This window comes from Aethalodelphis obliquidens, unplaced genomic scaffold, assembly GCF_003676395.1.
Source record: "Aethalodelphis obliquidens isolate GAN/ISIS:26980383/991018 unplaced genomic scaffold, ASM367639v1 scaffold42, whole genome shotgun sequence".
NCBI lineage: Eukaryota > Metazoa > Chordata > Mammalia > Artiodactyla > Delphinidae > Aethalodelphis > Aethalodelphis obliquidens.
In genome coordinates, this window is record NW_020837986.1 from 14806801 (window position 1) to 14833105 (window position 26305).

A 26305-nucleotide genomic window follows, 5' to 3' on the forward strand; every position below is an offset into this window, starting at 1 on the left:
CCTGATTTGTTATTTTTCTGTTCTGTTATACATTAAAAGAAACAAAGACTCTGTACCAGTTTCCTCTTGCTCAAATTGCCACTGTAACAAATCGCCACAAACTTAGTGGCTTAAAATAACACAGATTTATCATCTTACAGTTCTGGAGGTCAGAAGTCCAAAATGGCTCTCACAGGGCTAAAATCCAAGTGTTGGCAGGGTTGGTTCTTTCAGGCCCTAGGGGAGGATTCTTCTCCTTACCTTGTCCAGCTCCTAGAGACTGCCAGCATTCCTTGGCTTGTGGCCCCTTCCTCCATCGTCAAAGGCAGCAGCATGGCACCTTCAGATGTCTTTCCGTCCTCACATCTCTGACTCATTTAAGGACCCTTGTGATTACACTAGACCCACCAATGTAATCCATGACAGTCTCCCCACATCAAGGTCCTTAATGTAATGACATCTGCAAAATCTCTTTTGCCATGTAAGGTACTCACAGGCTCTGGGAATCAGGATGTGTGCATCTTTGGGGCCCATGGTTCTGCCTGTCAGATACCTGACCCTGATCCAGACGATTTCTTTGAACTTTTAAGTTCAGTGAGAACTAAAAGCTTCCCTATGTGTCTGAGTGAAGGAAGACATAGCATTTAAGATTATACTGAAATTAAATTCTGTAACAGGCAACATTATGGTAGAAAAAGCAAAACAACTGTTGCCTCTGGGGGTGGGCTGGGGACTGACTGGGAAAGGGCATAAGGGAACTTTCTGAGATGATTTTCTTTATTTTGATAGGGTTTTAGGGTACGAAAGTGTAAACAAATATTAAATTCTAATGGTATCTATTTAGGGGAAATTGTAGCGATGTCTGCTGTTTATTCTGAAATGTAACATAAAGGGACAGAGGGATGAATAAATATGTGATAAACAGGTGTACAGTAACATGTTTATGGCAGAATCTAGGTGGTGGGTATATGGATATTCATGAGAAAAATCTTTTATTTGTTGCTTGGCAATTTTTATAAAAGAATTTTGGGGAAAATAAGACATAACCCTGAAATGATACTCTGGTGACTTAAATTAATAAAAGGATGGATTTGGAAAATCATTAAGCAAGTCTTTAAACCATCTCTCTATTTAAAATCAAAGGCTCTCAACCAGGGAAATTGTGGAAGGTGTCTAGAAAGGTGTGGGACACCACAATTTTTGGTGTCCGTGACCAGAGGAGGGGAATATGAGTAGCATATACAGGGTAGGGCCAGGGAAGCTACTGCAACCAAACCGTCCACGTGACAAAAAGCCTCCACACCAAGTGTCACCAAGGAACACGTATTTAAAACCCAAATCTTCCCCTTCATAACGTTTCATCAATTTGCTGGTAACACATCCCCAAATGGGTGGTGGCTCGGTTCTGCTGCTGGTTGCATCCCCGACTTCTTGGCAACCACAGAGAACCCAGCATAGAACTCTACCCAGACCACACATTTAATGAACATCTGATGATGGGCAAGGGGGTGGGGCTCCCTGACGACCCCAGCCTGAACTCCACAAAGTTCCCTCCATGGGTGAAGATGCAGATCTACTGCCCCCCATCCCATCTCCCAAGAGGGCAATGGGGAAGGACGTTCCTGCTGCAGTTCTTCTGCTAAGACACAGCCTCCAGCACTGCACCCCCACTGCCACGCCCCAACCCCATCCCCTTGCACCAAAGGGCAGGGGGAGGCACCTGAAAGTAACCACCATCACACAGAGCTGAGAAAAGCCAGCATAAAGCACTTTTATTGCAATAATAAAACTTGAAACTCATATGTAGTGCAGGGGGTGGGGTGGGGGTGGGCGAGAAGGCAGCAATTTCTCTCACCAAATCACTACACAGGACAGCAGAGGGTGAGAGGGAGGAAGGAGAAGCCAGGAAACTCTGAGATCAGCAGGGGGAGCTGAGCATCAAAAAACAGGAGATGCTGAAGCTGTGATGACCAGCATCATTTTCTTAAGACAACACTCAGGGATTTGTCATGATGGCTGGGCTTTCATGGGTGTTAAGTGTCTACAAACAGCACCTTCAATTTAACTTTCGATTAAAGTTCTTAAAATTTAGGAAGTGGGGCCTGGATAGCTATGAGATTACAAAAGTCCTAAATATCCATTAGAAAAACCACAGGATGGAAAAAAAAAAAAAAAAAAAAAAGCCAGGCCATGAAGAAGGCTTCAGAGGTCCCTGCTGGCCCGGTGACACACACCTGTAGTGTCCAACATCTCAGTGAAAATGATCTGCTTTCAAAAGGCAGAGGGTTAAGGGGAGGGTGGGGGTGGGGCAGTGGAGGCAAAGGCTCTCCCCTTCCCACTTTAGTTTTGGGTAGGGCTTTTAATTCAACCCGAGGACATCTCTCAACTTGGAGAATAATTCGGCCCTCAAAAGCGCCTCAAATCTGCTATGGCTTTGCAGCGCAGCAGCAAGAATGTTTAATATATAATAGATAAAACTTTCATCCAAAAAAAAATAAAATAAAATAAAGATTCTTGCACTCCCCCCAACACCAATTCCTATTCTAAAGTTAACCCATTATTTGTGCTGTTAATACTTGACTAGTACTTAACTGGAAACCTAGATCCAAAGGACTGAAACTCAATCTTCACCCCAAAACGAAAACAAACTAAAATGGGTAACTTGAGGTTTATGGCATATAGTTCAGGTCAACACACATACGAGGAGAAAGGGGAAGAGCAAAGCCGGTGACAGAACACATTCAGTCAGGGAAGATGTTTATACAAAGAGTGTAGTGGAACATCAGGAAAAGCTCCGTACGGACTCGCTGTGCGCATCTGGAGGCGCCAGATCCTTCCATGGCACATCTGTTGGGGACAGAAAGTTGGTGAGTTCCAGCAACTCAGTGCTTTTTGGGTGCAGTAGGGACAGCCACAGGCTGCTGCCACACCAAGTCCCTTCCCTAACAGCTGTGAGGTCTGACTTGGCCCTCGCCCCTTCTGCTCCAGCTGGGGAGGGCCCACTGGGCTCGGGCTGGATTCCCAGGTGAGCAGCCTCTTTCTGCTCACCTTGCTTGTGTTTTTTTAAACCTAAGGTCACATTTCTGTTGCTGAGGATAGCAGGAGAGGCAAAGTCCACCAATGCAGCTGACAATACAGTTTCCCATTATCAATGAGTCTCCAACCTGGCTGCATATAGGAATCACCTGGGGGCTTTAAAAAACCTGAACACTTGGACCCCACTCCCAGTGGTGGCGGTTAACTGGTCTGGGGGGTAGCCTGAGCATCAAGAGAGTCTTTAAAGCTTCCCAGGGGCTTTAATGTGCACAGCCCGAAGCTCGTTTTCCTCATGTTGAACAGACCGAGAAAATGTCTGCAGTCTTCATTCACTCACTCGAACCTGTAACTTTCTGGGTTTGCCCTTGGGCTTTCCCTCAAGACCCTTTCGAGAAGCTCTGAGCTGTGCTTTGGCAGTGTGTGGGGAGGCTTAGGCCAGGGTGACTCATAGCCATTCAGCCCTCTCTCCCCTTTTTCTCCCCTTCCTCTGTCCTTCCAGATTTCCAGAAAGCCTGTTCCCAAATCAGGGTAACTCCAAGGCTTCCTCAAGTACATTATGTTCAAAGGACTCAGCTTTCCAGGGTGAGGACTAGGTGTAGACCTCTGGGCAGACAGAGGCTCTATAAAGTGTCAGAATTCCCTCCCGGCAGGAATGACAAGTGGAGCAGCCAGCGTCCTCAAACCTGACCAGGCCTGGATGACCCAGGTGTTTAGGGATCAAACCACTGGGAGGAAATAGCTAATAATAAAAAAGGCTCCTCTATTTTAAAAAGTCCATAGTAGGACAAAGGTACTCCATAACAGGCTGGCTGCCACTTGCTACCATTTTCAAACAAAAGCATTCTCACCCAGCCCCTGGCTGTGACCCTCTGGTTCCAGGGGCGGGAGGGGAGCAAATGCAGAGGTCTGGGGCCATGTGGAAAGAAGATGACAGACATTCATGTGTTTTATGATTCTAATACCCACATGAAAAGTTAGACGCCATTAGGATATTGAGTTTGGTTGCCTAGAAATGAGGGTAGAGGAAGGAAAAAAAGGTCCAGGAAGGAGATGCAGAAAAGGGTTCTGTCCTAATTTGCCACTGTCTGGATGTGACCTTGAGTAAGACCTCTCTCTCTCTGGGCCTCAGTCTCCTCACCTGTTGCATAGAAAGGCTTAGGTCCCTAAGAGCCTCTCCTAGACTGAGAGCATCCTTTACACTTCATAAGCATCCTTAGGCCTCACCTTTCAACCACTGATAACAAGCTGGCCTGCTGTCTGTCCTCGTGTGTCCTGGGCTTGCTCCCCGAGGCAGGTGGCCCAGGTGGTAATGCCTCTCTCATATCCTCTAACAGGCAGTAACCACAGACTGTATGGATGAGGGAGCTGCAGAAACTAGGCAGGGCAAACCAAGTCAGTCATCCCAATCTTACCTCTAAAGAACTAAAATGCTGGCACTAAAAATTTGGCCTATATTTCCCAACTCAGTTTTAGTTTATAGGCTACATATAAAAATACTTAATTTAAACAGCTACCATCAGCTCCCCATCCCCACGAGTTCTTTCAAGAGCACATGCCATTCCTTTCCAAGGTGTACACTTAAAACTGAAAGGATAGCCAATAGAGGAAGAATGTAAAGGGAAAAAAACCCATGGCATTTTTGGTTCTCTCCGATGCTCATCAAACACTGTGCCTGACTTGGGAGGAGCAAAGGGAGTTAAAGGAAGGTCCTTCAGCACTAAGATCCTTACCCAAGAATGGGGAGATCAGGGAGGAGGCCATTCCTGTCATTCCAGTTTTAGAAGCTCCACATCAAAGACGAGAGTGGCATTTGGTGGGATGATGCCTGGGTGCCCAGTGGCGCCATAGGCATAGTCTGGGGAGATAGTCAGCTTGGCTCTCTGACCCACACTCATCTGTGAAAAGAGCAAGGAAGAATGAATGAGCTAAGGCACCCCCCAAATATCTCCTTAAGAAGCAGAGCTGTGGTTACCTGCCAGGACGGTGTGACTAGGACATTCCAGTGACTGCACGGCTGCCTGGGCAGCGGGCACACCCTCTATGGGATGTGGAGGTAGGCGATCAGGCTGGATGAGCCCTATATCTGGCTCCAAGGTAGCCGACAGCAGATAAAATTCCCTCTCGCCTCCCAGAACCATCAGGCTCTCAAGCTTTCTGTCCAGGTCCTACCGATCTGACTCTGGGCAGCCATCACTCTAGAAGTGTCACCACCTAATCCTTCAGTGGCCTGTCACTAGAGGCATCTATACTCTTCAAAAAGGAGTGCTTTGATCAAAACTTTGCTTTAAAAGAAAACACACAGAAAGTAATATTTGAGGCAGTATACTTTTCTATACTTTCTAGATTTATACTTGTATTCAGAAATACAGAAAAACTAAAAAGGAACAGTATGATTTTCTGGGGTACAAACTACACTGTACAAAGCAGCATGCTACCAACTGTGTGGAAAAGAGGAAAGTATATATTTATACCTGCCTGCATAAACAGAAAACATCTTTGGAAGGACACAAATAATACCATCATTTCTCTATGGGGAGAACAGAGGGTGGAGGGAAATTTTTCACTTATTAAAATGTATTTGTAGTTTTTCATTTTCTAATCAAATACACAAGCTTAAGTACTTATTTTCTGAACAGTGAACAGGTTCTCTGCTCTATTCCCACCCTTTACCTATCTTTTTTAAGTCTCCATGTGTGCGTTCCTGGCTCTCTGACCCAGAACAAGAGATGGTGACTGAAGAGAAAGCTTCAGGCTTACTTCCTACAGCTCCCTTCAGAAACTGGGACATGTTGGACCAAGGTAGTAAGGATAGTTGAAAGCATATGGCTTAATCTAATAAAATTCAAAACAATCATATCCTTTTACCCAGCAATTCCACTTCCAGAATCTGCTAGCAACCCAAATGCCCACTGCAAGGGGAGTGGTTTCACAGCACATGTGCACCACGGGTTAGCCAACAGAAAGAATACAGTGGCCTTAATTATACTAACATGGAAAGACGTCCAAGACACATCGTTAGATGAAAAAAGCAAGCTGCCAAAATAGTACATGTGGCAGGATTGCAGACCTGTAAACACAGAAAACCAGAACACAACATCAAGAGAATAGGAAAAGGGGCACAAGACAACCTCCCTTCTTCCTGTGCTTTTAACTTAGTTGCTAAATAAATATTCTACAGAGGCATTTAAAAGAAGATGCTCTACGTAGGTCTCAGACCACCCAGACTTCTCACAAGTAACAGAGCTGTGACTGACCCAAAGAACCCTGGGTGCAGGGGGAGACTGGGCATCTCCCCAACACCCCACCATGCCTCGCCAAGCCTGGGATGTGAAATAGACTGGTAACACTATCTTGGTGGCAGCTATGGCTCCTGGAACACACAACACAATGATTGTTCCAGTGCTGGAACAGCCACAGAAGATGAGTTGTGGGGTGGACAATGGTTGGCATGGGAGATGGGGGATGGGCTACAGACGCAAGAGCCTGCCAGACTTCTGGGGTGGGAACAGGACGGGACAGAAAGGTATAGTTGAAGAGGTTTCCAAAGGGAAGTAAGCCACAAAGATCCTCTCCTTTTTGTACTGCCAACCCTCAGTCATGCTGGAACAAAAATCTAGACACCTGGGAATAGGATAGCTTAAAGTTTCTGAAAGTTAAGCAGTTTATTTGGAGATAAATCAGTGATATTTTATAGAGGAAGTAGAGCAAAGTGTATTCTGGAAAAGAGAAAGACAAATCCTTCTCTCCACACTGGTTAAATCTCCAATTCTCTTTGGTGAGAGGAAATAGACTAATTTATCCATCGTGGCAGGGCCTATTATAAAGCTCGCTGGGTCTTATGCCACCGTAAACATCCCTTTACCTGGTTAGTGCCAAGAAGAAAATTCCTGGGCTTAGTGGAAGGATAAAATCCAACTGAAATTTGGCAACCCTGGGTCCCCTACTATCTACTGGGAATTTTGAAGAGTTGGCAGAACAAAAGCTGTTTACACAAATTGGGAGGTGAGAGGTGAAGAAACACACTTAAGACAAGCAAAATGACTTTCTCCATGAGTCTGACCTCTCAGAAGTGGTCCGACACAACATGGTCAATAGTAAGACAAACACAAATTAAAATGATACCGAGATAACATTTTTCACTCATTATATTGTCCTGAAGCCAAAAGTTTTTAACAACACACTGTGCTGGAGGGCCTGGGAGGAGCAGGCACCTTCACAGCCCGCTGGTGGCAACTCAGTGTAATCCCCACAGATGGCAACCTGGCAGTAGGTCAAAATCCAGTGCGCACAGCCACTGAACCACTCACTCCACTTTTAAGAATCTGCCTATGGCAACACTTGCACAAATGTAAAATAAAGTCCATTCAAGATTAGTCACTGAAGTATTGTTTACAATATCGAAATACTGGAAATGACCCAAATGGCCATCAATAGGGTACTTGTCAAATAAATTACAGCACACCCAAGGGAATCCAGGGAATCCAGGCATACCTCATTTTACTGTGCTTCACAGATACTGTGTTTTTTACAGATTGAAGGTTTGTGGCAACCCTCTGTTGAGTAAAGCTACTGGTGCCATTTTTTCCATAGCATTTGCTCACTTCATGTCTGCCACATTTTGGTAATTCACTCAGTATTTCCAACCTTTTCATTATTATTATTTGGATGGCGATCTGTGATCTTTGATGTTACTACTGCAAAAAGATTATGACTTGTTGAAGGCTCAGATGATGGTTAGCATTTTTGTGCAATAAAGTATTTTTAAATTAAGGTATGTACAGTTGACCCTTGAACAACACGGGTTTGAACTATGTGGGTCCACTTACACGTGAATTTTTTTCAATACTAAATACTACGTGATCCGTGGTTGGCTGAGTCCCTGGATGAGGAACTGCAGACACAGAGGGCCGACTGTAAAGTTATACGTGGATTTTCAACTGTTCAGGGGGCGGGGGAGGGATGCCCCTACCCCCACATTGTTCAAAGGTAAACTGTCCATTGTTTTTTTAGACATGATGCTATTGCACACTTAACAGACTATAGTACAGTGTAAACATAACTTTAATATGCCCTCGGAAACCAAAAACTTCACGTGACTTGTTTTATTGCAAGATTTGCTTTATTGTGGTGGTCTGGAACTGAACCTGCAATATCTCTGAGGTCTGCCTACACTGTGTAGCTCTATGAGGAGGAGAGCTTCCTCCTCTTTTATATCCTGGTATATAAAGTATCAGATATGGATTAAGTGAAAAAGCAAAGCACAGAACAATGTGTGTGTGTGTCTAAGAGAAAAAAGGGGGGGCACTTAAAGAAATTCTACAAGAAACATTAATAAAAGGAGTTATTTGGGTGACAGAGCTAGGAGTGAAATTTTTCCCACCTATAAACGTAATTTAAGAAATAGACACTAGGAAACACAAAGAAACAACGGAGAGCATACCTGGGCAACCCCTTCTTCCCAGCCTCGGATCACCTCCTGCTTACCCAGCACAAACTTAAACGGCTTGTTTCTGTCCCGGGAGGAATCGAATTTCTTTCCATCTTCAAGCATCCCTGTGGAAAAGGGCAGTTGTAACATGAGCAACGAGGAGTAACGACATGAGGCAAGTCAGAGTCAGCATCAGAGTGCCAGTCCCACGGGCCAGCACTGGAGGGCCTGGCAGGGTGTCCTAGGAGGATTTCCTGTGTCCTCAGTGGGCCTCTGAGGAGCTGGGGTAGTCCTTCTACTCCAGGCTTGTGAACGCTCTTCCCCAGCTCCAAGCAGTAAGTTGATACAGAGGCAGGCAGTAGTCTACCTTGTTCTGGAGAATGGGGAAGTGGACACACTCCTAGCAGGAATTCCCAGCACCCTGTGGGTTTCCTCCCAGACAGAGTAACTGTGGGCCCTTTAGGCACACAGAACAGCTCAAAGTCACTCCATGTGCAAGAAGCCATATTCCTTCCTCAATTCATTCGTCACCTTTTACAGAGATGTGGGTAGTGTCAGAACTTAACTGAACTGGAGGATACCAGTTGGTGTCGGAGAATCAGAGAAGTGGCATTGGAAGACACCAAAAACCTTTCACCAGTGAACTGCTAACGACTCTGAACTGTGGGCAGTGTTTCTACTACGAGTCAGAGACTGGGCTAGGCACTCTCCACATATGAACTTATTCAATCCTTCCCACAGCACTGTCCCCATTTCACAGAACGGAGGCAGAGAGAAGTGAACTTGTAAAGCTAGGCTATAAATCCAAAAACCATGTTCATTCTACTATTCCAGCTTCCCAGAAGCGAGACAACCCATAATGGCAACCTCAACTAAATGGGGGCATTCCAGAGATGGAGATGCCAGAGGGTGAGTGCCACGACAAAAGACGAATAGACACCTGCAACTCCTTGCTCCAAAAAGACCATCACATTGGTTTCTCCGGAAGCCAGTATCAGCCAATTGTGATAGCTGTCACTGAGGTCCTGAAAACTCACACCAGGATCCTAGACTGGAAGGGGCCAGCCAGTTGCTGACATGTAACTAACACAAAGCTGATTTCATTGGAGGCGGAGACTGGGCAGCCACCATGGTTCTAAATTAAGCAACACTCAGAAGACCCAGCAAAACACAGAAGTCTGTTGTGTTTGTATGTTTTCAGAGGTGGAGGGAAATCCCAGCCTAAAAAACAATGTCAACACTGGTAGGTGGAATGGGGAAGCAGAGACCAATTGACAGCTTTACCACAGCCACCAGACTTTCTGTATTTTGACAAAATAGGAAACGGGGTGGGGGAGGCGGGAAGGAACTGCTGTCCTAACAGAATAGGAGGGAGAGACAGATGTCCTGGGCGCAGAGTGGGTGCTGACACTGCCTGAAGCCTGGAGCTGAGGGCTGAGAGGGAGACGGGAGGATGGAGATCTACCCATGCCAAGTCAGTGCAGAGCCAGGAACTGGCACCCCAGAACTAACAAGCTGGGGTGTGCATGTAGCTCCTCCTTTACCAGAACACAATCACTACCTGATAAAAGGAATGATAAACGGCAGGACTTGAATAGTTTTTTATAAATGAGAAACTGGGAGAAGACTAGGTCTCCACTTTCCATAATACTACGGACGTTCCCTTTAACCCATTTCAGGTTCTTCATACACTGAACCCACCCCAACTGAACTCAGCCATTAAGGGTGAGAGGAGACTGAAGACCAGAACTAGTCTCTTCCTGCTCTATGCTCTTTAGAGCAGACCCTGAGTAGAGCCCCAGGGCTTCCTGAGCAACCACGGTAGACAGGTAACTACTAGGTGAGGAAGCCACGTGGGAAAGAGCCGAGGATGGGAGGGTGGTCCCTGGCCTCTAAGTCCTGACTATCTGCAAAGGCTGGCTGGACAAAACTCAAAGAGAAAACCTGCCCAGAGGGGCACCTGAAACACAGGCTGTAGCACATTCCAGACCTTTGGAAAACCCAGACGCAGCACCCCCACCCCCCATTCTAACAACATCAAATTTCCAGGAGCAGCAACAGCCTGGCCCAGGAGACGAACTGGAATCAATCCAAGCCTTCCTCCTATGCCAGAGTTGGTGTGAGGTGGCTGTATGGGCCAGTATGGGCACTTGGACCAACTGTGAAATCTACTAGAATCTTGCAGGAAAGACCTGCCTCATTGGTTAAAAAAAGAAACACATCCAGGAGGAAAGCTCCTGCCCTCCCTTCCTGTTGCATGCTGTCATGTAAGGATGTGATGTCTGGAGCCATGGCAGCCACCTTGTAACCACAAAGTCAGCCAGGAACCCCAGAATGGTAGTCCCATTGCTCTGAACCAGCCCCAAACCACCTCCTTTAAGACCTGCATTCTGAGGTGATTAAAAATCTGCTTTGCCTTAAGTCAGATTTCTAGTTACTTGCAACTGAAAGTAACCTAATTGGAATGAGGTAAATATTTTATTTGACATTTACTTAGTACACCCCACTGCAGCGCTGCCATGAGAGAAGTAACAAAGAAATGGAACTCAACAACCCACATCAGTAAGAGCTATCACTGTGACGACAGACCAGTGTGTTATTGCAGGAACCAGTACACACATAAATGTGTATAAATGAAGCAAAATTTACATGTAAGTTACTATGTGGCATGCACTTCTCATTTTTAAAAAGACTGCTGATTTTGACTGCCTAGATTTATTTCATGATACATTAATGGGTTGCAACTCACAGTTTAAAAAAATACAGTATACCTACAAAAGAATTATACTATTTCCTACCAAATTTGAACATGCACCCAATCAGAGCAAGATCGTATTTTAACTGCAATAAAAACCACTGGGTACTGAGACAGACTCCCTACACTTTCCTTTTATTCCTGATCAAACGTATTGCCAAGCAACTTCTAGATGTTACATGCATCCATCCTGCTTTGCCTGAAGGTGAGATGTTTCAACTGTCTGACTGGTACCAGGCTGGAGGCACAGGTGAGACTCAGCCTCTACCTGCTGCTGAGCCAAACTGGAGAAGTGGATGCTCTTCAGTGCAGAGACTGTGGGTCTGGGAAAATGTCCCCCTTAAGCTTTTCTGGGACACTGAGGGGCAAAAAGAAAACATTAAAGCCAAGATACAGGATTTCTAAGTAAAGGGGCTTTAAGCAGGAGCTTTGCCAAGGATCCTTATTCTCCTACCCTATTTCAGATGAGCTGTTGTCCCTGGGAAGAGGACATGAGCCTCTCTCCAGAACTTGAGAGCATGGTCATCCTCTGTCAATCTCACCTACTTCCTCGGAGAAGAAATCTTCACAGTGACGGTTAGGTGGTGGTGTTGGTAATGGGTTCCTTATATGTGAAGAGGGAATTTCCTATAATCTAAGTCCAAAGGGTAAACGATATCCAAAGATCTGAGCAGGATGTCACACAACTGGCAAAGGCTAAAGGGGCCAGGAGGTGCTAGAAAAAAGGCTTCTCCAACGCGGAGGAAGAGACCACCTTCTATGTGGCTATAATTTGCAGGGTGAGGAAGGAGGTGATGCAAGAGAGGAAGCAATGTCCATTAAGAAGCAGGAATGAATGTGCATACAATGCTTTCTGGAGTGGGAATTAGGTTTGTCGGTACTGAATGCAGAACATAAGAGAAGCTGTAACATCGAAACCAGCAGTTTTGGCCAAGATGGAGGAAAAGGGATCAGATTTACCCTCCTAACTAAACAACCAAAAATTAAAACAAAAACAAAAAGACAACAAACTAACAAAAGAAAATAAGCGAAATGAAATGAAGAGAGAGAAACAACCCTGACAATAGTTAAAACACTTAAGACACTGGACACTGCAATGAAAAACTGTGATCCCTGAGAGATGGGAAACTAACAAGGCGATCCCTATGACTGCCCCAGCTTATATCCTTGGGAGTTTCCAGGGAGAAGAAAGTGGGACGGAGCTCAAGTCCACAGGACAAGTACCAGGGAGGAGAGAGCTGTAGAGGAAGACCCCCAGAGGTATACAGAGGGTCCCCCTTGGGTATTCGGTATAGTAAGTACTAATCAATGCATGTGTTTGAGGAAGCTTCTCAAGGCCTGGAAGAGCATCCAAAGGTTTAGAAGAAACAGTGCTCAGAGCTTACACAGGGCTGGGATCAGTGTCTGTTCCCATCAGCCAGACTGAAGAAAGTAATGGTTCATGAGGCACTGGGTAGGAAACCCAGGAAGATATTGCCTCATCAGTGAGGAATAATCAGCCCCAAACTGAGCACTGCTCGGGAGCCCCCTAACAAATCGTAAAAGCAAGACCCCAGGGACTTCCCTGATAGGCCAGTGATTAAGACTCCGTGCTTCCACTGAAGGGGGCATGAGTTTGATCCCTGATGGGGAACTAAGATCCCGCATGCCGCGTGGTGCGGCCAAAAAATGAAGGAAGAAAGGAAGAATTAAAAAAAAAAAAAAAAAAAAAAAAAGCAAGACCCCAAAGGATCAAACTATTTCCAAGTAACTTAAGTGTTTCCCAGTACAAAGCTCAAGAATATTTTTAGGAATAAAAATATGCAGCACCCCAAAACATAAAATTCACAACGTCTAGCATCCAAAGATTACCAAGCATGCAAAGAGGCAGGAAAACACAACCCACAATGCAACTAATCAATCAATTGAAAACAACTCAGAACTGATACAGAGGTTAGAATTAGCAGAGAAGGACAATAAGATTTAAGTCAAACTTCCAGGGATGAAAACTACAATGCCTGAGATGAAAACTACAGTGGGCTTTTAGAACAACTGGATATCCGTAGGCAAAAAGTAAAAACCTGGATCAACTTCACATCATAATCAAATATCAACTAAAAATCAACTCTAAATGAACACTATAAAACTTCTAGATGAAAACATAGGGAAATAATCTTTGTGACTGTGGGTTAGGCAAAGATTTCTTAGATATGAGGTTAAAAAGCACAATCCATAAAGGATAAAATGAACTTCATCAAAAATGAAAACTTCTTCACTTTAAAAAATACTTTTAAGAGAATGAAAAGTCAAGCCACAGACTGGGAGAAAATCTTTATGAAGCATGTATCTCATAAAGGACTTGTTTCCAGAATATATAAAGAGCCCTCAAAACTCAACAAGAAAACAACTTAATTAAAAAAGGGCAAAAGATTTGAATAGATTTCACTGAAAAAGATAAAGAAATGGCAAGTAAGCACATGAAGATGTTCAACCTTATCATCATTACAAAAACGCAAGTTAAAACCACTAGGAGGTATGACTACTACCGATTAGAATGAGTACAACTAAGAAGACTCATCATATCATGTATGTACTGGTGAGGATGTGGAGGAACTGGAATTCTCACACATGGCTGGTGGCAACTTAAAACAGAACAACCACTTTGTAAAACAGTTTGGCCATTTAAGTTAAACATACACCTCCCATCTGACCCAGCCATTCTACTCCTGGATATTTAGAGAAATGACACTTATGGCTATACAAAAAGACTTATATACACAAACATTCACAGCAGACTTACCTGTAACAGCCAATAATTGGAACAACCCAAACATCTGCCAGCTGATGAACAGATAACCAAATATATCCATACAACAGAAAATTATTTGGCATTAAAAACGAATGAATTATTGAGTGCAAGAAGCCAGACAAAACAGTACAGACTATATAATTCCACTTATATAAAACTTCAGAAAAATGCAAACTGACCTATGCTGACAGAAAAGCATATCAGGGGTTGTTGGCGATGGGAAGAAGGGGGAGGTTTCAAAGAGGAACAAAGAAACATACCAAAACTTATGAAGCTGTACACGCTAAGTAGCAGCAGTTTACTGCATGTCAATTATGCCTCTGTAAAACTGTTATTTTAAAAAAACAGGGAGAAAGGGAAAAAAGTGAGATTTACTAAAATCCTACATATGTTTACCTCCTACACCCAACCTGGCAGTGGATGGCAGGTGCTTCCTCTGTCTGGGAAGGAGCAGGTAAAGCAGGCAGCAAGTCAAGCCTCAGCAGTTGTTCCCATTTTAACTCTGGACATCTCCGTGCCAGGACCTGGAGCCCTTGAACAGTGAAACCACCTGCCAAGTTAGCACTGTAATTTCCTAGAGAAAGCACGCTCTGCTGAGAGAAGGCAACTGAGGTTACAGTTCAGACGTGACAGCCACTCTTAGCAAAAACCTGGATCACCAGCATGACCTTCTATCTGCAGAACTGACTGATTCCACTTCTGATTCCACACAAATCTATACCTCATGACCCAGAAATTGCCTAGGATAGCCAAGTATTCTGGATTTCAAGAATTCTTGTCTCTCCTGACTGAACGCAGCTCAAGGTCACAGACCGGGACTCAGAGTTCTATGTCCCTGTGGCACTCAGCTCAACCCCTGGCACTCACAACACTGGCACTCATGAGCACTTTTCAATTTGCTTCATTTGCATGATTTTTAAGAACTAGCAGGACAAGCGTGAGGCTTCCATTTCTGGACCTCTTCCCTATATGGTGAGAAGAATCTGAGCGGTAGTCCCAGAATGGCAGTTTGCACTTTTAATTTACTAGTCAGTAAGAAAAATGTGAAAACCTGGGGGGTCTCCAGTTAAATGCACAAGGCCATGAAAGGAGTGAAAGCTATGGCTGCCTGCGGGACTGTTAACGCAGCCTCTGGCCGCAAGGCAGCTGACATCACCTTCGCCTGGGTCTCCTCCCAAACGGTTTTAGCTGTTCTTTGGGGGAAGAACTAGACTCAAATCCCTGGAGAGGGAGCAGGAGGGCTTTAAAAAAACAGAGGGCGTGTGCGCATGAGCGTGGGGAAGTCTCCAGGTCCTCTCCCCCCAGCACTCCTCCCACGGCTTGGCTCTTTCTGCTGCTCATCTGTTAGGGAGGGTTCTTTCTTGCTCCAAGTGAACCAGCAGAGGCAGACTTGGCCAGCAGCTCCTGTGCAAAGGTCCCTCGGACTGTGTCTCTGATGCTCAGCCCATGTCATAGAAGCAGTGGTTAAGACCCAAGGCCAGGGAATTCCCTGCCTGTCCAGTGGTTAGGACTCCAGGCTCTCATTGCTCTCTTATTCATGTCCAATGTTTGCTTATTAATCCTATTTTTTCTGTTTTCCAGAAAACACAGAGGCAGGAGCTGTCAGGTACAATGGTTCAAGGCATGAATCCTGGAGGCTGGCTCCAGATTACTACAGTAAGTCCCTGCTGGTCTCCCTGTTTCTGCCCTTGCTCTCCTACAGTTTAAATTTGACATGGCAGCCAGAGTGACATTCTTTTAAAATACAGGTCAGACCCTATTACCCTTGTGTTCAAAACCCTCCCCTAGTTCATTTCACTCAGAATAGAAGCTGAAGTCCTTATGTCTCTCATTGCCAAGGGCCCAGGTTGGATCCCTGGTCAGGGAACGAATATCCCACATGCTGCGCAGCCAAAAAGTAGAAAAAAATTTAAAAATAAAAAATAAATAATAAAATAAACAAAAAATGTTAAAAAAAAAAAAAAAGACAAGACCCAAGGAGCACCCCTAGCTTATCATTTCACTTACAATCCAACAGAAAAGGAGCCACCTCTAGGGCACCCTGCTTTGTGGAAGGAACAGTCCGCAAACACCCTCTACCGGGTAAAGGAAGATGACTTAAGAAGGCACTGAAGCTATGGCCTCACCACTTGTTGTAGTTAAAGCTCATGACTCACAATGTGGTTTTCAGTAGCTGATGAATTTCTGCAGGTGGTTTTCACAGGCAGCATTCTACAGGGCCCCAAATATGGCAAGTTTTAAAACTAAAAAACAAAAAACCCAAACCTAAACCAAACAATGACAACAACAACAAAACAGAATATCCCAAACCCCAAACTTCCCAAACTATATTAAAATTCTTGCCACTTTACAGTTGGGAGACAGAGAAAGGACTTCTACTTTTAACTCAATACCAGGTAGTTTCTTGAGTACAAAAAAGTGCAATGGTTGAATGGTGGTGGGGGAACCAAACTGAAAATCACCAATTTTTCTGAAGATTTGCCTTTGAAGCTACTTGGAACATCCCCAAATGGATGTACTGACCTAGGCACAGATGGGCACACTGACCTAGGCTGAGCTGCCTCCCTTCCTCCTTACTATATACAGAAGCTCTCTCAACTACCGTTTACTGAGCTGCCTGGCCAGAGACTCTTATAGAAACCACAGCCTGCACAGCCTCGGGCTGTGAAAGCTCCTTCATGCCCCAGTCTCTAGCTCATCCTCACTCCATCTTTCCCATGTGAGTTTTATGCTTTCCAAGGGTCAATCAGCTATGTTTATTCCCAAATCCATTTATGTCAGTTATACTTACTGAAGATAGATAATATAACTAAATAGTGTGTAAATAAATGAAATATGAGTGTGAACAGAAAAAGTACAGTCCTAGCTGATATTTTGGAAATACTCAATAAGGCAATTCACTAAAAAATATTGCTAGTGAATAACTGTGTGTGGATGAGACTAAATGTATGTTCAGAGAAAGAAGTCTTAAAAACCTGGAAAGGTTTGGCACTTAGATGACCTCACAACAGTCCTTGCTCTACTTTAAAGAAGCCAAAATTAGTTTTTGCAAGAACCTTGATAGGAAACTCCACCAGAAGACCCACCCTAAAAGAAAGACACGGCCCTTTAGTAAATGATTTATGTTTGGATTTAAATAAAATGTTTAGAGGAACCAAGTCACTTTTATGATTAAAATATCAACTATCCCCTTGTCCCAATCATGATGGGTGAGATTCTACACAATGAGGCATTAATTCAAAGCTATGTCTTTGTTCCACTTCCAGGCCTCTGCAGTTGAACTCAGGATAGCCTTCCTGAACTGGAATTCTGAGAACCCCATGCACGTGCTATGATCACAAGTCAAATTCCGACCCAAAGAGAGAACCAGCTTCTGCTTCCCCATCACACAAAGTGCAAGAACATTTCTTATCTGTTTTCTGAAAATGCTTCTAACCTTTGGTTAAATTCCTTTAGGTTCTATGACCAAAAGTGTATTTTCAAAGGAGGGCCCATGCACAGAATTGCAGGATGCAAACCAGAATGCAAGCTCTGGTGGGCATGCCTTTCCATTTTCTATTTCATCACAATATAAGAAGACTGCCACATTATGTCTCATACGGGTAGGGAAGAGATGCACAAAAGGAAACACTACTTAACAGTGGCTATCTGGAAATGGTAGAAATATGCATGATCTTGAATTTTTTCTTTTTTCTGTTTTCTAGAAAACACAGAGGCAGGAGCTGTCAGGTACAATGGTTCAAGGCATGAATCCTGGAGGCTGGCTCCAGATTACTACAGTAAGTCCCTGCTGGTCTCCCTGTTTCTGCCCTTGCTCTCCTACAGTTTAAATTTGACATGGCAGCCAGAGTGACATTCTTTTAAAATACAGGTCAGACCCTATTACCCTTGTGTTCAAAACCCTCCCCTAGTTCTTCGTTTCACTCAGAATAGAAGCTGAAGTCCTTAAAATGGCCTACAAGGCCCTGTAGGAGCTGCCACCCCACAGCACCACCTCTCTGACTTCATCTCTGATTCCTCTCACACTTCTCCACTCGAGAACACTGTTTTCTTATGTTCTGTATACACACACCAGGAATACTCCCACCATAGGGCCTCTGAGCTTGCTGTTTCCTCTGCCTAAAATGCTCTTACCCAGTCACACGGATTACTCCCTTACCTCCTTCAGGTCTTTGTTCAAATGTCACCTTCATTGTTCTATCTAAAGTTTCAACCTTCTCCTGTTCCCTCAGCACTACTGGCTAATGTCCAATGTTTGCTTATTAATCCTATTTATCATCTGTCTTTCCCATTACAGTTTAAGATCTATGAAGGCAGGGACTCTGTCTTCTTCACGCCTATATTCCTGGTTCCCAGAACAGTGCCTTGCATATAACAGATGGTCAACAACACTTGTAGAAAAATCAAAGGCACCTTTGCCCCTACCAGGCCTTGCACACACTTGGCAAGCCCCTGAGCCACACACATCCAAGACCATGTCGCACTTCTGGCCCCAAGTGTGGGCTGCTCAAGGCACTTCCCTTATAATGTTAAGCACAAGGGAAGGCACTCCCTACAATGTAGGCACCTCCAGGGCAAGGTTGAGGCTTCCCCCCCTGCCCAGCTCCTAATACATTTGTTGAATGACTGAGGGAAAGGTTTGGTGTGCTGACCTGTGTGTGTGGGTGAGAGAGGAAGGAGTGGTTACAACTGTATCAATCCACAGGGATTGGGCAAAGTCCAAAATGTTGTAAATATTCTCTTTCTTATTCTAACCCAAAGGCAACAGAAGTATGATACCAATCATAACAGGAATGTGGGCTTTCCACACTCCAGCTGGAGTCTAATGCCAGGTCCTAACTGACCACTCAAAATGGTCACTGAGTACCTACTCCACGCCAGGCACCAACGGGGAGAGAACCTGGAGAACACCACTTGTGTGGGTCTGGCCTCCTGCAGCCTGCCGTCTCCTGAGGAAAGGGCAGATATAACTACACACAGCCTGACTGTGGGGAAAGCAAAGGACGGGAGCCTTGCTGGAGACAGAGGCGTGAGTGTGTGTGCATGTGTGAAGACACACATTAGTCAAGGGTCAGGGGAGACCCACTGAGGGGGTGTCACTTAAGCTGCAAGAAGAGCCTGCCACGTGGTGGGAAGTGGGGGCAGTGTGGCTGCACCTAAGCACAGGGGCAGAGACCTTCCTGGGGGGAAAGCTTGGTGTGTTTGGGGAACTGAATGCAGGCCAGGATGGCCTGAGCTCCTGGGAAGGGAAAAGTAAAGGCAATGAGAGCAGAGACAGCAGCATCCAGGAGCTGATTATTCCCCCTTTTCTCTCCCTTTCCTCCTCCTGCTCTTTATACTGCTAGAATTTATCAGGCCAAAGTTAAAGGGGCCTGAGAGAAGAAATGCAAGGACTCAGTTGAGTTCCTCAGTAGGTAAAAAAAAAATAGGAAAAACAGAAATATGAATCAACAAGTACTGCCATGAGCACCAAAGGGAGAACTGGATAATACATGCCTAAGTTATCCAAAACACCCCTGGCCTTTTCCATGGGAAATAGCAGGTGACAGTACTATTTTTAAAGAAAACTCCAAGGCAGACAAATGAGTTTATAGATACAATGAACTCAATCAGTACTTTATAAAAATCAGTTTTTAACCACCAAACATGTTCAAGTTAAAATTTTTATGGTATAAATTATACCCAATAAAGTTGTTAATGAAAAAAAAAAAAAGTCTATGAGACCCACTGAAAGGAACCAGAGCTCTTTGCAGAGGTGACTGATGCCAGTATCAGAGAAGTAAAACAAGGAAATGATTAAAAATAGTGGGAGCATGTCAAAAAGGTACTGGAGCCTGCCTGAAGGGGCTCCTACTGGCCAATTTTGGGGCAATGTGAGCACCAAAAAGAATAATGAATATCTATGATTTTAAGGCTCCAAGTAAAATATGAGCTCCTAGTATACTAAAAACAAACAAACAGAGGGGGGAAGTCCCTTGTCACCATGGGGGATGACTATAAAGCCAACTCCTGACCTTGGTGATTGGTGATTAAAGAATTAAGTTTTACCCTGTGTAATAGTAGAATGGTAGTTAATAAATGTAGAAGATATGAAGAAAAAATTTTAAATTACCACTTTGTAAATGCCAATGAAATAGTTTCTTCTGGTAAGAATCATCAATTGATGTAAAACCCAGTAGGTGAAAGGTTGATGAGGAGCAGAGCACATGGAGGATGTCCAAGCACTTCACAGACGGCCCACTAATTGCAAAGGGTAAAATGCACCTTCATAAAAAAGATCAAATTTAGCATTACAAATAGTGATGTTCCCCACGGTGTGCTGAGTACAAAGTGCACAACATTCTGTAAGAAGTCTTCACGTTAAAATGTTTTAACCAGAAACTATTTAGACATTTCAACCCCTAGTTTACTGGAAATCAAGGCAGTGGAAGGAGTTAGACAACAGCCAAGAGAAAACAATGAGACGGACATGGGGTATTCTATAAGATAATAAGCCTTCTCTCTTTGGAAAAGGAGTGTGAGGTATAAAGACTCTTCTAGATTGTTACTATAGACATAATACCCAACTGAACCTCAAGTGAATTCTGGTTTTCACTTTGAAGACAACTGGGGTAGATTCAATATGAATTTGGCTTTAGATACTACTGAATCATTTAAAATTTTCTCAGATGTGACCAGTAGCAGGATAGGGAGAATACTCTCATTCTTACAGCACGCTCAAGAACTTAGAGGAGAAGTATCATGATGTCTCCAACTTACATGGCTCAGCAAAAAACCCGACATAGATATCTACCTACATATACCTATAAGTAGACAGAAATGGCAAATATGACAAAATGTCAACCATCGTGGAATCTAGGTAGTGAGCACATGGTATTTAATATTCTTTTTTTTTTTTTTTTTTTTTTTGTGGTACGCGGGCCTCTCACTGCTGTGGCCTCTCCCGTTGCGGAGCACAGGCTCCAGACGCGCAGGCCCAGCGGCCACGGCTCACGGGCCCAGCCGCTCCGCGGCACGTGGGATCCTCCCGCACCGGAGCACGAACCCGTGTCCCCTGCATCGGCAGGCGGACTCCCAACCACTGCGCCACTAGCGAAGCCCTATTATTCTTTTTTGATTTTTCTCTATGTCTGACAACTTCACAAATAAGAGTTGCACGTAGATGCAACAATACTATGAGGTCTTTGGTTCACTTAAAGTGAGCCTTCTTCTGCTCTCACCTGTGGAAGAAGAGAGCTCGGCATCCGTGTGATTCTGTTTTTTGGTAATCACAGTCCCAGAGGAAAGAAAATAATGCTTCCATAGCAAGGTCTATTTTCAAAATGTTAAAATCCAGTTATGTTAAGGAAACTTGAGGAGAAAAAGGACTGACACCTTAACTTGCTCACACAGCCAAGCTGATGTAGCCCAACCCTGCCCCTCTCATACCCACCAAGAAACAACAACAAACACTAAAAACCTCCCTTGGTCCCCAAATTGAAGAGAACAACTGCAGCTTTCTTAGCCAATATATTCTGTAGGCAATGTGTAGGCCTGTTTTGAGGTGAATCCTCACTCAGATTCATCTCTTTTTTATAATTACCTATTTCCCCATCTGTGAAATGGAAGGGTGATAAGGTCTCAGCCTATCCAACTCTGCCAATGCTAAACTGCAGGGACAATACACCACTTAGTGCCTAAGACGCAGGGACCTTTAATGAGATTATGTGCAATAACAGCGTCACTGTTGCTGCTGCCCATCCCAGAATGCACCTGCCCCCAGCAACTCCTCATAGCAGGCACTGTTACTCCCATTTTACAGATGGCACATGGAAGCTGAGAAAAGCAGATCAATTCACCCAAGCTAAGATCTGAACCCAGCAAAGGACTCACATCTTCTTTGGGGATCACTGTCCACCTGGTACAACCTCTGCACACTCTATACACCCAGGACACAACCGGGGCCCTGTTTCTGCACTTGCCACCAAGAGCCCACATAGTAGCCAGAATGCAGTGTGTCCTGTTAAAGCCCAAATCAGCTCACAACCCTCTAATGGTTCATCTCAGAGAGAAAGCCAGTGTTTTGATAATAACCTACAAGGCCCCACCATCACCTCATCTCCTGCCACTTTCTCCCTCACACAATCCACTCCAGCCATGCTGGCCTCCTCACTGTCCCTCTCATACACCAAGCATGCTCCAGCCTCAGGGCCTCTGCAGTAGCTCCTCCCTCTGCCTGGAACACTCTTCCCTAGACAGCCACACTGCTCACTCCCCAGCTTCCTTCGGGCAAATATTAACATGTCATTTTGTCAGAGGCCTCTTCCAACCACCCTCACTAAAAGCAGCAAATCCCCTTCCCAGGTCCTCTGCTTTAATCTCTCTCCACAGAGCTTCTCACCACCTGATGTGTCACACCTTCGTGCTATTACTCTCATCCCCACCAGATCAGGTCTTTGTTTAGTTCACTGGCTGTGTCCCTGTGCCTGGCTGGTTTCTGTTGCTCAATCTGCTATAGGAAGGAAAAGGGTCCTGTTGTGGCCCCGCCCAAACAGTTACAGCCTGTCTGCCTGAAGCCGCCACACATCGCAGAATCCATCTGAGCAGTCTCTGCTGGGGGCGAGCCTTCCTCCAGACATCAGATCATCAGCCAAGAAACACCCAGCAGGGGAGTAGGTGGAGTAAAGCAGAGGAGAGGGGAGACAGAGGCTAAAGAAAAGAAAGGGGCTGGGCTGGGGAGGGGGCTGCAGGAAAGGGACCACACCTGCCCTGGGAGCTGCATCGTCCCTCCAAGTGGACCTCCTGAGGAGATGAAGCCAAGAGACCCTTGGTTTTCCTCAGTCAGAAGCCAGGCTATAGACACCTTAAACCCGATCCCAAGGACAAGATGTCAACTATAAAAACAGAATTCTTCAATCTGCTTGAGGCTGCTCTGACAATGGCAGGCATGTGGCCTGCTGATGTGAGTAAAAGGGACGTAAGCCTTGCTGTGTGTCAGGACAAGCTCAACTATAAAGATGACGAAGCTACCGGAGGCAAGGAGAGAGCCATGAGGATCCACTTGATCCTCAAGGCACATATCTGGCAGATCACCATTCCACCTCCTTCCTCCCACCTCAATGCCTGCCTGTCATGCTACTAGGAGGTGCTTGGCTGGTGACAGTACAGTTTGCATTTTCCCTTCTGGCACTACGATGAGGCGGCACAGGCCTTTTTTGGGGCGGTGCCCATGCTGTGCTCTGCTAGAGGCCACAGAAGGTATCAGAGGGAGCCCAGAGAGTAGCATCCAGGATACAACTGGCAGCCACCAGTAGCATTTAAAACATCCATGTGGTCAAAGTCAGTCTGTGATGATCACATCTCTGGTGATTGAGAGAAGATTTTGGCTTCCTTACTTCCAATGCTGATTCTTAGAAGCTGCCCCCAAATCAGCTGTAGCAGACACCTGACCAGAGCGGACTGGATCTAGAGTATTCACCCGACCTGAACCTGGGTCAATGAGATTCTCCCTCCTAGGAACTGTAACCACTGGAGCCACACAGCCAAGCAATCTGAGCTAGATCTGCAAAAGAAGACAGAAACGGGGCACGGGGGTGGGAGGAGGCTGGGTGGGCAGGCAGGAACGTCCACCATCTACAACTTGGGAGAAGCAGGAAAACAGAGAGCTGTAACAGGAGACTACTGAGGCAGGCAGGTAGAGAAAAACACAGATGAAAAGTAGGAGCATCATGAGAATTTCTCCGTTCTCGAGGTCCAGTGGGCCTCTTGCCTTTGAGGACCCCCAGATTTTTATGATACTCCCCACCATGTTCCCTCGAGATGGATTCTGTTCCCAGTGCCTTAAAAGCCATAACTGCTCTAGATGAAATCTCAAAGCGCCTACCCATTCCTCTCATGCCCCCACAGGTCTCAAATGGGTTCTTTCTGGGAGGCTGGTGGCAAAGACCCACAGCAACAAAGCCGCCTGCCCAAGAACAGCCTATTCTGTGAGTGTGAGAGGCAGAGCTGGCTTCTCACCAGGGCGTCTCTGTAGGGCTTATCAAAAATGAAATAAAAAAGAAAGCTTTTGTCCTAATGCATGCCAGGGTCCTGCTGCTGTTCTGGGAGCGTGTGGGTGGGTGCCGCCCTCGAGGAAAACACAGACTTGGAGAAGAGGCAATGGGAGCCCTGATGGTGCTCTGGGTCCCACGACCATCTGTTCTCTTAGGAAAAGGCTCCAGACATGCTGTGCGGGGACACTTCACCAAGAGGCACAGTGAAATGTTGTTCTGCCTACATGTGGGTGTCCAGTCCTACCATCAGCACCAGAAGATGGGTGATTCAAGGACAAGAGGCACAGACTTGGGAGTGGGACAGGTGTAGACAATTATCCTAATGTGTCTACCTACAAACTGGGGGAAGGGGTCAGAAGTCACCTCATCATCTCTCTGAGTCCCAGTCTCTGCCCCAGTTGTCTGTGGGAACTGAATGAACTGCCCACTCACCCAGCACTGTAAAAGGCAACTGTTACCCTTCTCATCCTGCAGATCAAAAACAACCAAACTGGCAGGTTCTCCTCCAGCGGACCTCCTAGGTGCTGACTGTGGTCCACAAAGACAGCCATTTAAAACATCAAAACCACTTTCCAGCTTCGTTTGCAGGCACGAGATCTTCCCGTGAAGACAGGTTTCAGTACCTCCTCCTTTGGTAGCCTTTTTAAAAGTTCAAGTCCCTAACTCCCTCCACCCCCGGCCCCCTTTTCTACACATGGAGAAGGGCCAGAGAAATAAAAAAGCCAGAGAAATAAAAGAGCACGGGAGGAGGGAATGTTAGTTGCTTTTTTTTCCTTCCCAAAGAAAGTCATTTCCCTCAACAGGGGGCTCCCCCCATGATCTGGAAGAGAAGGGTAGAGCTAATCCCTGAGCAGCGGGGTCAGAACTGCCTACAGAAGACTACCCAGGAGGAGGAGGAAAAGGGAGGGAAGGAGAAGAAACAGAGGAAGGAGGAGGAGGAACAGAGGAAAGGGTGGGAAAGCGGAGAAAGGGGAAGGAGGAAAGGGAGGGAAGGTTGTTCATATGAACAGCTGGGGCTACACCAATCACCAGCACACCCCTACAGCTAAGAAGTCTCCGCCTGTTCAGCCTCCTCCCTCCCTTCCCCCACCAAGTACAACCCAGGAGGACCTTGTAAGGGCATGGAGTAAAAGATGGTCTCAAGGCATATGACTGTCATGTTAGAATTGTGGCTGAGAGTCTAATATTTCCTTTGGCTTACAGTACTGTCTGTTTCCCTAACTGGGCCTCAGTTTCCTTATTTTTAGAATGGGGATAGGTCTCTACTCTTAGAAGGGTTGGGGGGGCTAAATTACATGTTCTGTCAGCCTGGGCCATCACTGCCACTGAGGCATGGATTTGTGAAGTGGCTCAAAAGTAAGAAGAGGAAAAAGACCGTTCAGATCTGGTTCTTCCAAGGCCGGGCTGGGCCAGAGCAATGACTTAGAAAGTGGGACGTCTCCCCACCCGCAGCGCAGGGTCGAGATCCTCGGGAAGAGGCTGAATTCCCACGGACTGAGAATTACTTCGCCCTTCTTATCTCCATCGAAGGGCGGGGAGGAAGCGGGGATACGGTGTCAACCGGGACACAGAAATGATATAAATCCTCTCTGATGGTCCTTGGCCAGTGCTCTGCCCATTCCTGAGCGTGTGACTTGGAAAAGTGACTTCGCCTCCCCAAGCCTCTGTTTCCCCATCCGCGCTGTGGGCAAAACGGCAGCATTTGAGGCACAGAACCGCTTTCGAAGTGCAGGATAACGTCGGGCGCGCGGTCAGCGCTCGCACACGCCGGCTCAGACCGTCCGGGGTTCCGCAGGCCCGACGCTGTCCCCTCGGGGGCGCTGCCACCGCCCAGGCCTCGGCCTCGGGCCACGCGGGCCCGCCGCCGCCACGCCCCGGGCCTTTGCCCCCAGGCCGCGCTGGCCGCCCCCCAACCCCATCCCGCGGGCCCGCCGACTCACCCGTGTAGTGCACCACGCAGGTCTGGCCGCGCTTCGGGAAGGTGCGCCCTGAGGAGACAGACGGGCGCGGTGAGCGGATGCGCGCGGCAGCCGGGGCACTCCGAGGCCGCTGGGCGCACCTACTCACCGTCTCCGGGGGAGATGGTCTCCACCTGCACTCCCATGGCGGCGGCGGCGGCGGCGGACGCGGGGCGGGCGGGCGGCGCGACGGCCGGCGCGACAGGCGGCGTGGACAGAGAGCGAATCTGGCGGCGGTTCCGCGGCTGTGCCTCGTCCCTCCGCGGAACGGCTGCGCACGCGCGCGCCCCCGCAGCCCCGCCCTGCGTGCGCGCCCCACACGGCGCGCAC

General features: G+C 46.2%; 1 protein-coding gene across 2 annotated transcripts; it reads right to left on the bottom strand.

Annotated features, from left to right (window-relative positions):
- Nucleotides 1-1726: 1726 nt before the first annotated feature.
- FKBP1A (FKBP prolyl isomerase 1A) lies at nt 1727-26305 on the bottom strand. Of its 2 annotated transcripts, XM_027078711.1 has the most exons (5): nt 26085-26305; nt 25958-26005; nt 8456-8568; nt 4746-4910; nt 1727-2826 (listed from the first exon to the last, which is right to left on the bottom strand). In XM_027078711.1, exons 1-4 carry the CDS (start codon nt 26119-26121, stop codon nt 4782-4784), a joined length of 327 nt encoding a protein of 108 aa, XP_026934512.1. In that variant the 5' UTR covers nt 26122-26305; the 3' UTR covers nt 1727-2826; nt 4746-4781. The 2 variants fall into 2 exon arrangements, with proteins under 2 accessions (XP_026934512.1, XP_026934510.1); XM_027078709.1 differs by lacking the exons at nt 25958-26005; nt 26085-26305 and adding an exon at nt 14383-14735.

Bases quoted from the DNA above. Each gene is read 5' to 3' on its own strand.
- FKBP1A (XM_027078711.1), bottom strand. From the start codon at position 26,121: ATGGGAGTGCAGGTGGAGACCATCTCCCCCGGAGACG. The intron at 26,006-26,084 runs GTGAGTAGGTGC...CTGTCTCCTCAG, and splicing joins GACCATCTCCCCCGGAGACG to GGCGCACCTTCCCGAAGCGC. The intron at 8,569-25,957 runs GTGAGTCGGCGG...CCTTTTCCACAG, and splicing joins CTGCGTGGTGCACTACACGG to GGATGCTTGAAGATGGAAAG.